The sequence below is a fragment of the Lactuca saligna genome, chromosome 2, assembly GCF_052625555.1.
Source record: "Lactuca saligna cultivar CGN05327 chromosome 2, ASM5262555v1, whole genome shotgun sequence".
Lineage (NCBI taxonomy): Eukaryota > Viridiplantae > Streptophyta > Magnoliopsida > Asterales > Asteraceae > Lactuca > Lactuca saligna.
This window is the reverse complement of record NC_136418.1, coordinates 125,409,239-125,421,533: the sequence shown is the minus strand read 5'-3', so window position 1 is coordinate 125,421,533 and position 12,295 is coordinate 125,409,239. Positions and strand designations below refer to the sequence as shown.

At 33.9% G+C, this 12,295-nt stretch overlaps 1 protein-coding gene across 1 annotated transcript; it reads right to left on the bottom strand.

Annotated features, from left to right (window-relative positions):
- Window positions 1-1,219: 1,219 nt before the first annotated feature.
- LOC145031514 (wall-associated receptor kinase-like 10) lies at window positions 1,220-4,460 on the bottom strand. The gene is made up of 3 exons (XM_078980084.1): window positions 3,568-4,460; window positions 3,316-3,480; window positions 1,220-2,526 (listed from the first exon to the last, which is right to left on the bottom strand). Exons 1-3 carry the CDS (start codon window positions 4,418-4,420, stop codon window positions 1,370-1,372), a joined length of 2,175 nt encoding a protein of 724 aa, XP_078836210.1. The 5' UTR covers window positions 4,421-4,460; the 3' UTR covers window positions 1,220-1,369.
- Window positions 4,461-12,295: the final 7,835 nt, after the last annotated feature.

Genomic DNA, 12,295 nt, shown 5'->3' with positions numbered 1-12,295 from the left:
ATTGTCACATCAATTTTTGTCTCTTCTTTTTCTCCATCTTTCCCAACTCACAACACACGAAAATCCTATCTTTTTGAACCCACTCAATTAAAAAAAATAGAAAACAACTAAAGTACATGTTTTAAAACACATGGTACAAGAGAAAATAAGAAAGAGATAGTAGAGAGATTTGATGAAATACGTTAGTGAAATCAATCAACCCACTCGTTGAAGCGGAAGCGGTACCGCCAATAACTATTGCTAATTAATATTTTACAATTGATTGTTTTGTATTTTTTTTAATTGAGTGGGTTGAGTGGGTTGAAAAAGACAGGTTTCCTTGTATTGTGGGTTGGGAAAAAAAAAAAAAAAAAAAAAAAAAAGAAAAAATGATGTGGAAGTGGGTTCACTGGGTTGGAAGGCAATAACTCCCTCCTCCCTTAGTAGGAGAGTTTGAGATTATATGATATGAAATTCACCCTTTTTTTGTCTTAAGGATAGCTAGATATTTACTTTTATTGTTTATACCTTTGATATGGGTTGAAGATTATTGATAACTATATGATAGAATGTTTTCATGTACTAGGATTTCACGTACTTTTGAATTTATTTACTTTAATCAAAGTATAATATTATCTTCAACATACTATATGAGGAATGTTACAACCAAAATTTATTATTTATTTCATAGTTATTTACGATCTCATACTCATTAGTTTGCATGTGGATTACAATCATGGGTGAGAAATGTTTCATAGAAGAAGCTCTTGTATACTTGTATAAAAGATGTTCCAGAATTCCTTCCCTTTCCCCTTCCTTTTCCCTGATGATTCAATTTTATTTGTTTTGACACCACGGACATTGTGATTTGGGTTCACTAATTCATCGGAGGACAAAGTGGTGGCCAATATACGAATGATAGTATATATAAGTCATTGGAATATTGTAATCGAAATGACATGACAATGGGTATGGGTTAGGGGTGGGTATGAACAACAACAACAACATACAAAATCATCAAAAAAAAAAAAAATGCCAGTTTATATACTTATTCATCGAAAAGAAATCCACCTAAGCTGTTTCCCGTGAAACCTAAAATAACCCTTAATAATTCTTAGTTTAAAAAATTTATAAACCACGTATAGTATTATTGAGAAAATAAGATATAAATGGTTAAATTGCAAAACTAACCAAAGATATTAGTATTCTAATACTAGAAGCTTAAGATAAATATAGAGTGAACCGTAAATTACAAAGAGTTATATACGTACCAATACCCTTTCTCATTCATACCTATTTATTAACCCTCTTGTCATTAGTATACAACTTACTTGCGAACAAACGATTGTATCCCAAGAAACCAAAAGTAGGCTTAAAAAACACTTAAGATTTACAGTGATTCATCAAATGTGGTTGTTGTCGATGTTGACTCACCATATGCTAGTGGGAACTCTTCATAGTATTTTGCATGTCCAAAATTAGTTTCGACCTTAGAAGGAACATGTGACGACCGAATGCCTTCTAACTCAACAAAAACTTCTTTCATTGTTGGCCTATTTTTACCACTCATATTTAAGCATCGCATTGCCAAGTTAGCTATGGTCAATAGTTCGGTCCTACAACCCTCCTTAACAACTATCGCATCAAAAATAGACATCACACGACCTTCTTCCATAGCTAACAAAAAGTGTGTCGTTAAACTTTTATTTTCACCAGAGCTAGTGAAGATGATTGGCTTTTCTCTTGTTAATAGTTCCAACAAAACTACTCCAAAACTATAGACATCACTTTTTTCGGTGAACTGGCTCGATTGGAAGTACTCTGGATCCAAATAACCAAATGTTCCTTTGACTAAGGTAGTTAAATGAGTTTGATCTATCGATACAAACCTTGAAGTTCCAAAGTCTGAAATTTTTGCTCTATACTTTTCATCTAAGAGTATATTTGTGGTTTTGATGTCCCTATGGTATATCGGAAAGGAGGTTGCTGAATGTAAGTAAGCAAGTGCTCCTGCAACATCTGTGGCGATTTGTATTCTCATATTTAAAGAGAAAGAGAACTCATCGGTTTCATCATGAAGAAGGTCATACAACGTACCATGCGAGATGAACTCGGAGACAAGCAGTGGAACCTCAGTCTCTAAGCAACATCCAAGTAGTTTGACCACATTTCGATGATTGACTTGTGAAAGAATGACCACCTCATTAATAAATTGTTGTAGTTGGCTTTCATCAACCATCTTTGATTTCTTGATTGCTACAATCCTTCCATCGGTTAACATGCCTTTGTACACTGTACCTTGACCTCCTCGACCAAGAATTCTGTTCTCATTAAAATGGTTAGTTGCTTTCTCCAACTCGTTGGAGCTGAAAAGTATGGTTTTGTCAACTAAATGAATATTGGTTGCTTGTTGTTGCTTAAGAAGTAGACCACCATTGCGTTTAAAAAACCTTTCTTTCAGCTGCTTGGATTTAGTTTTCTTGATTACTTTATACAATGCATAGATGAGCATTGTTGAAAAAACCAGCCCCATGCTTATGCTTACGCCTGAAAGAAGAAAAAGACAATGCCAAAAATTGATATATGAATCTAAAAAAGTTAAACGATTATATATATATATATATATATATATATATATATATATATATATATATATATATATATATATATATATATATATATATATATATATATATATATATATATATATATATATAAAACGGCAAATCTAATCTTAAATACATTTTAATTCTACATACGATCACAATCAGAGTTGAACCATCAACCTCATGGAGAGATGACAACACCTAACTATACCAATCAATTGAGTAATTTAGAAATGATAAATGCATCCATTGTTCTTGTTTTCAACATTGTATAATATCATTTTATTTGTAAACATCGCCAAAAAGATTTCTCAGAATGTTCGATCTTATCTTTTAATATGAAATACAAATACTAATAGGTGTTCTATTCAAACCAAGTGATTAGATAACAAAATAATAAAGATAATATGAATGTAATATATAGGAAAGAATTAATATTCAATGATGAGCCATAAAACCACTGAGATTGACCTTTTTGGACTTGCTCGAATTGAAGCCGAACATATCAGGTTATGGCTGAAGTATTTTGTATGTATGAAACGATCACAAAAATAGACTAACGATTTCTTATTGTGGGGCTTCTTGCTCACCTAGTTATGACTAAAGATTTATGCGAGAGCCATTGCATGTATGAAACGATCACAAAAATAGACATCCATCAAGATGAAAATAGACAACCATGCATCAAGAATATGGGGATATGTAATCGCAAAATGAGAAAATACCATACCGAGTATAACACCTAGTGACGTTTTGCTGCTTCCAAAACCATGGCTACGATTTGTTTCGTTAGAAAGACAAGTAACATTCCAGATCAGTTTCAAGTCAACATTATATACTGGGTCAAAGATGCAATTACCCCCAGTACGACGACACTTCACACATTCTTCATGTTCTAAAATCACATAAACATAACAGATCTAGTAAGTATTTATCATGAACAAAATCATTAATACAAAAGTAAACAAAAAAATTCATCCACCTTTGCATCCACCCTCTAAATAAGGATTTCCTTCATATGTTGCACCACACTCACACCTAATAGACTCTGCGGATGTATTGTAACCTAGATCAAATACGGTTCTTGTACGTACTGATTGCGAACAACCTGGTAATTGATCGTAGTCGTGGGCAGCAAGAGTCCACAAAAGTGATATGGGAACAAAAGTGGATTTATCAGAAAAGCTTCTTCCTTGAACGTATGAATTCTTATCGACTAAGTACGCAAACCCACAAACTCCTTTCTGTGTTTCCATGTCTGTAAGATCCAAGCTGAATGACTTAAGATCATAAGGGATGATTGTTTGGCAACAACCGATGCCAAAGCAGTTGTTTATATCGCTAACAGTGTTATTGTGGCAAGTAGCTGAACATCCGGTGACAACAGCCGACCCATGGTCACTGATCATGAAAGCGTTGCCACATCCCTCAACCATGAATATGTTATGCAATTTGGCAAATAGGAAGGGATTCCTACTACGACCAGGGTTGGCTGTAAGAATATGACTGCTATTCCAGACTGGATTCTGGCAATTAGAGATCTTGGAGACATTAACAGTGATCGTTTGTTGTTCCAAGTTTACATTCAACACCTCCATGTTGTTGAGTGCAGAAAGATATGGATTAGAGAAGTTACAGTCAAGAGTGTACCATTCGTTGAGAGAACAATTTGGTCCAATTCCAAATGGGTATGGAATCCTGACATTCCCACATGTATCTTTGCATCCTGGCTTGGCGTAATCAAGAGCTTCTGTTAATGAAATCAAGAAAAGTAAAACGAACACATGAAACTGCTTCATTTTGCTAATAATGATCGGTGGTAGAAAATAAAACATTAAGTCCAGATAAGTTTCCGTGCTCAAATAACCAGCGTGATTTGATTTTTCACCGGTGAAAAATAGTAAACTATGGTGCCTTTATCATCAAAACACCTCGAGTTTAGGTGTCTTAGTTTGACGGGAAAATAACCCTTTAATTTATTTTAATAATTTAATTTATTTTAATAATTTCACATGTATTTTTTTCTTTTTGCATAATAATTACTAACTACTATACGTGTGAGAATCATGTTTTATATAAGTTTATTTAAAAAAAAAAAACTAAATATAAAATTCTAAATATTTAAAAAAGATAAATTTATAAGAAAAATGAGAAACTAATGATTTATGAAAATTAAAGTGTTTTTTATCTTTTAAATTTAAACATATAATCCTTCTTAATAAATAAATAAATAAAGAAAATTAATGAATCTTTAATTTGGTAATTTTGAAATTAGAAGAAAATTTTATTAATGAAATTGATATGTATTTATTATTAAATATAAATATTATCTACAATTTAATAAAATGAAAAAAAAACCATAAAATAACATGTGGAATAAAAAATAATTTAAAATAACCAGAAAATTATATGTGTTAAAAAAAATGAGAATGTGACATCTTTATTTATTTGAGTGGATTTAAGTTATTTTTGATATTTCTATGGGCATAATAAAAATTAAAAGGCACAAGGACATGCTTTTGTTGAGACAATTTATTCAATACAATTTTTACATAATCTTAATGGTTTAGATTTTAAATTTAGGTATTGCTTCTTTGATTATAAAAAAACATTCAAACTTAATTAACTCCTCTAAAAAGTAATCAAATATTTATATTTTATTATGATTTCCATTACATATTATAATCATATTAACTTTCTTGATACGCGTTTACGAATGCAAGACCACTGTATTTCTATACAAATTTCAAACTGACTAAGTTCGTCATTTGATTTTGTATTTATATGATGATTGATGGAATGATAGAAAAATACGACAAAGATGCAAAGTTTTTTCCACTTTTTAGTAAGGGATAATGACTTAAAAGATAATATATTTTTTGATTTGTATACATTTGATCAGTGTGTTTTTTTTCGTCTACATTTACCTTTTAACTTGTTAAATTGTACACATTCAGTCCTTATAACCGGTTATTTCAGGTCAGCCAGGAAAAATAACTTAATAGGGTAATATATTGTTCATTTTGTACACATTTAGTCCTTAATATTTTTGTACATATTTAGTCCTTAACATTTTTTTTTGTTTCAAGTAAGTCCTTTTTTGTACTCATTCAGTACTTATGAATGATTTCTTTAGGTTTTTCTCATAACATCTTACGTGAGACAATTATTGATGAGTTGTTTGGGGTTGTTGATGTTTATGTTCAACATGATCTCGACTGGTTGGTTGTGTAGGTCTTGTGGTTTTGCTCAGGTCTTGTATTCCGAATGTCGTAACTTATTCATACGATATCAGATTTTAACGATCTTTATCCACGTGTTCATTTATTCATTAAGATTACTCCCGTTAAATGTAATATATTTTACTTACAATTTTATAAAAAAAAAAAACATCCATACATGCATTCATAAAAAAAAAATATGGACATGGGCAGACGTAGGACTACATAATTGGTGTTACCGAGATGAAATAGGTGTTGTTGGTATATGAAAAATAGCTATAAACGAAAAAAATCGAAATTACGAGATCGTATGGACATAAAGATCGTTCGCATGTATATAAAGCTCGTTTACATTGATATAAAAATAAATTCTGAGATCGTATGAAGAAGTTATGACGTTCAGAACACATGACCTAAGCAACCAAGTAGTGAAGATCACGATGGACATAAACATCAAAAGGCCCAAACACTTCATTAATGAATTTCCCACGTAAGATTTCGTGAGAAAAAAAAATAAAGAAATCAGTCATAAGTATTTAATGAGTACAAAAACAAAAATAACTTATTTTGCAAAAAATATATATATATATATTAAGGGCTAAATGTGTACAAAAATATTAAGGACTAAATGTGTACAAAGTGAGAAATATACTACCATATTAAGTCATTTTTACCGGCTAACCTGAAGTAGCCAGTCATAAAGACTGAATGTGTACAGTTTAACAAGTTAAAAGAGTAAATGTGGACGAAAAAAAAAATCAATAACTAAATTTGTACAAATCGAAAAATACATTAACCTTTTAAGTTATTATCCCTTTTAGTAATAAGGAAACTTTATTATCCTTTGTATTTTTCATTATTTTATATTATGTCACGTTAAATAGTCTATGTCGTTCGTGTTTTTGCACTTTTGGTCCAAAATTGTTTGGACTTTTACTAATAATGTAATTTATTTATTTAGTTTTTATGATTTTGTTCAAAAAAACTATTTTATTATTTTTAGAAAAAACTGCAAAAAATAGTCTCTTTGATATGTATTTTTGAAGCTAAAGGTTCAAATCACCATAACTTCATTTTGAGCAAGTTTACTCGTGGTTTTGGTACTTTTAAAAACTGAAAATACTAAAGTATATTATGATACATTTTTTTTATGTTTGTTTATATTAATTTAAATTTTTATTAATAATAAATATATGACCCACTTTTCTCTCTCTCTCTCTCTATCTCTATCTCTATCTCTATCTCTCTCCTTTTATTCTTGCTCAGGTGACTTACCCCCATTTCTTTCCTTTTATTGTTGTTCTTCACCTGATAGATCATCCTCTTCCTCTAAAAAAAGCACACACATACTCAAATTTGTACCTTGGAAGCAGGGTATTTTTGTATTGCCATTAAAATGGTGTGATGGTTTTTTTGTCATCTCCTTATAACGATCTCTCTTGTAAGCCTCGTAATCGCGTCTCGGTTTTTTGATATTCATTTGGTGTGTTTTTAGAATTTCTGGGTTTTTGATCTTCCTATGGGTTTTCTCATAATATCTCAAAGTGTACATGATATTTAACTGAGTCTCTACAATGAGCTCCATGAGATCATGAAAGCTTTAGCATTAAACTTCATAGATTCAAAATAGGTTTTGGGTTGCTACAACTCGAAGGTAAAAGAAACGTTGGTTTGTTCTTGACTTAAATGTTTCCGGTGATTGGGGAGTGGAGGGTGAAGCGTCAGCGAGTACACGACTGAAACAAGAGAAGATAGAAACAGTGAATATTATTTGTGATTCATATATGTGTATATCGATGATGAACAATATGGATGGAATCCTTAATCGTATCTTGTCTTTCATCTGTGTTTTATTTTCCCTTAATTTCCTTTATTGGGTTGCCTGCATACACATGTGGGAAGGAGAGAATTAATTTATTGGTATGATTTTGGTGTGTGTAATAGCATTATAATAGTCTTATCTCTTATTGTACACGTGTATTTGATCTAGTCTACAGTCAAGAAATGTTAGCATTCATATAAGAGCAAATATCTATTTCTCTATTATTCCTCTGTGTGTGTGTGTGTGTGTATATATATATATATATATATATATATATATATATATATATACAGATCTTATGAAGATATATACAAATTTACAACATCACCTGGTATCAGAGCTCGTTGTCTTAATCTAAAACACATCCGCCTCCTAAAAATCCTTTTCTTTCTTTCTTTCTTTCTTCTCTCTCTCTCTCTCAATGGATTCAAATGCTTCCATCATTCTCAATCTCGCCACCATAACAAATGGCTCTCCATTAAACTTTCAAATATCAACCATCACCCTTAAGCTGGATCGAAACAACTACTCTCTTTGGCGCACAACAATTATCTCAGCACTAGAAACATTTGTTCTTGAGGATTTCATTCTGAATCCCAAACCACCGACTGAAACAATTGAGGTTGCTGCTATTCAGGTGACTCCCGCAACCGCTAGTTCTCCAACTGTCGTTTCTATTCCAGAGACTACAGCACCGAATCCATAATACTCTCTCTGGAAGAAGAGGGATCGATTTGTCCTCTTGTGGTTAAAATCGACACTATCAAATAATCCATCTACCCTAGTTGCTCGTGCCTCATCCTCTCAAATTGCCTGGCAGACGCTCGAGAAACTCTTCCAAGCCCAAACTAGGGCATGTCAAATGCAGCTAAAGCACCAACTTCAAACCCTCAATAAGGGATCCATGACCATGATTGAGTACATTGAGCGGAAGCGCTAAATTTTTGACTCTTTGGCAGAAAACTTCATCCTGTTCATGATAAAGATCTGATTGGCTATATTCTTAATGGCCTTGATTCATCCTATGGAGCATTTCTGACTGCCTTCATGATGAAATCAGAGGCTCTAACTATTGATGATCTTGTTGGTTTTCTGTTACAGGAAGAAGCGAGGTTGGAACAAGAACATTATCGTCTTGCGTCAGTCACTCCGACATATGTTGTTGCTCTCAGCGTCAGCAGGTCTAATCATCGTCAAACTACTCCTCACCATGGCGCAAATTCAAATTCCTCCAACTCTACTCAAAATTTCGACTCCCGCAAGAAACGACCCGTTTGTCAGTTGTGTACCAAACCTAGTCATGAGGTAATCGATTGCTGGCAGCGTGGGAATTAGACTGATTTCCTATCATGAAGACTAAATCCGAGGAACAAGCCACGACAAGCTCACTTTCCACAACAACACAACCCTTCCACAGCTGTTGATCCTTCATGGTATTTTGATACTGGGGCTACTGATCATGTCTCTCCCGACATCACAAAGCTCAACATTGCAGACACGTAAACAGCGGATGACAAACTACAACTGGGCAACGATAACCATTTAACTATTTCTCACATTTGGCCTTCCTCTTTGCCTAATCTAAAATTGCCTAATGTGCTTATAGTTCCTAAACTTACTAAGAATCTTCTTAGTGTTTTAAAATTGACTGATGACAACAATGTTTACATGGAGTTTTGGCCTAACTCTTGTTCTATTAAGACATTTTAGGGACAAACGGTACTCCAAGGGGATAAAAGGAAGAGCTATATCAATTACCACCCCATAATTTTCATTCATTTCCCAAAGCATTCAATAACATTTGTGTCTCTCTATATGGATGGCACAAGCGGCTGGCTCACCCACATGAACCACTGGTTAGGCACTTAGTTTCTACTTTCAGACTTCCTATTTCAACAAATAAATTTCCTAATATTTGTCACTCTTGTCAATGAGGAAAAAGTCATAGGTTGCATCTTCCTATCTCTCACGTAGCTTCCACAAAGCCTTTTGAGTTAATTTACTCTGATGTATGGGGCCTTGCTCCGGTTTTTTAATTAAATGATAATCGATATTTTGTTTTGTTTATGGATGATTATTGTAAATTTATATGGGTATACTTTCTTTCTCACAAATCACAAGTCTACTCTATTTTTTTAGAATTTCGAAAAATGATCAACACTCAGTTTTCATGTGACATTAAAAGTTTGCAAAGTGACTGGGGAGGAGAATATCGTATTGTTTCTACATTTTTAAAGACTCATGGTATTGTACACAGAGTTTCCTATCCTCATACTCTAGCACAAAATGGAGCTATTGAAAGACGAAATCGCATAATTGTTGAAAAAGGTCTTGCCTTACTAGCTCAATCATCTCTTCCTCATGTTTTTTGGGAACACACATTCAAAACATCTACTTACTTAAGCAATCGAACCATAACTCATATTCTAAACGATGAGTCTCCATATCAGCGTCTTTATCACAAGACTCTAGACTATGCCTTCCTAAAAAAATTTGGTTGCTTGTGTTACCCGTATCTACGCCCATACAATCCAACTAAACTTCATTTTTGTTCTATGCCTTGTATTTTCTTGGGGTACAATGCTTCTCACAAAGGTCACATTTGTTATCATCAACCCTCATCAAAACTTTATATCTCTAGACATGTAGTTTTCAATGAACAAATTTTTCCATATGTCTCACCACCAACCTCTACTACTCAGCCAAATTTTACTGATCCTACACTTCTACCAAGTGTTTCGACTCAAATACCAAGCCCACTTCCAAACTTACCAACCAACCAACATCCCTCTCCTCCTATATCTACTTATTCCAATCCTGTTAATAGCCCATTACTCCAAACCCCAACTCCCACCTCTCCTTCAAGCCCAACTAATCACAATACTCCAACACTGTGACATCCCCAAAATCTCGGCCAGAAAAGACCGATTTCATTTATGCTTTTTAAAATAATTTTCAGAGTAAATCCTTTTAATTTTAAAAGAGATGCGGAATTTGTTCCCAAAAACAAAACATGATAAAATAGATATTTATCAAACATTTCATAAAGAAATATGATTTCATTTCATAATCAAAAGTCGGGATGTCATGTTCCGATACAGATCATAAAGCATAAACGATAGCATTACAAGTCTTTCAACAAATATATACATATACAGACTTGTAAACAAAACAACTTGATGTTCGCCCATCTTAAGCTCTTGTGCCACTTCCTGTAAAATAAATCAACTGAGTGGGTCAGGCTTGGGAGCCAGGTGAGCATATAGGGTTTTCAACCCACAATAAATAATTAAATTAATTATTATCAACCAATAATAACCCAGTTACCCATTCCCGTTATTCTCACTTTATGTCCCTAAAATAACTAACACAAGGGACCTAGTCTAAGAATATTTCATCGGGGCGACTACACATGCTTCGGGGGTTCCTCAGCAATATAAGTCAAATAAGGCAACCATGGGGGGGATGGAATACAGCGAATGAACACCCAAGTTCATTAACATCTACAGGTTATGAGCCTGCTAGCGTTCCACTGGACTGTCTAGAAAAGTCTGTGGTCGTCATCTAAATTCCGCTAGATGACTGGATCAAACAACAATGAGGCCTCTCATCTGTTTATTACACACCAACTATCTACCCATGTTCTACCTAACATATTAGTAGATAAAAACATACATTTTATACATATTTTCAAAACCTGTATAGCATGCTTGATCAAAACATTTTCCATATAACAGATGAGGCACACACACATAACACGTATTTCATATAGAAATAATCATATCTGTAAGATAGAAGAAAGTGAATATAAATTCACACACATAACAACAAAATATACACATAACACGTATTTTATATAAAATACTTCATAATATTGTGTTGGAATGAAAGTAACTACACACTCACTTGATCAGAAGATGATCGGGCAGCACTACGGCTTGTAGAAGAGGTGTTTCTCCGTAGATCTAGAAGATCTTCACAAAACCGGGCTCCTCGCGGGCGGTGTTTCGGCTTGGGAATAACGCTCTTCGGGATTCTCGGGGCTTCGGATCTTGCTTCGGGGCTCGGGAATATTATCGGGGCTTCGGGGTATAAACGGCACGCAAAACGAGGCCAAAGATGAGAGAAAATGAAGAATTTGCAAAAGAAAACTCGGCTGCTTCGGACCTCCTTTTATAGGTGCTGAACCCTCGCATGTACGCGGGGCGTACGAGGCTACGCGGGGCGTACGCCTCGGTGGTCGTCAGCGCTTACGTCATCGGTCCCCTTACTTCACTGCATACGACTTCGGACTACTCGAGTGCCCCTCGCTGTACGCGGGGCGTACAGCAGTACGCGCTGCGTACTTCGGATAGACCGCCTCATCCTTCTTCGGATAATATCGGAGGTTTTAAATAAAAATAAATATTAAATATTTATTAAACTTCAAAAATTCATATCTCCTTCATACGAACTCCGTTTTCGACGTTCTTTATATCCACGCGAAGGTGAGACTACGCTCTACAACTTTCGTTTAGACTCCGTCGGCTAATTTTGACTTTTATTTTTATTAATTATTTTTAGAAGGCTTGGACAGGAAAACTTCGTTATAAAATCATAACTTCTTCGTCCGACGTCCGTTCTCGCCTATCTTTTCATCGTTTCGCTACTAACAACGAGATCTTCGA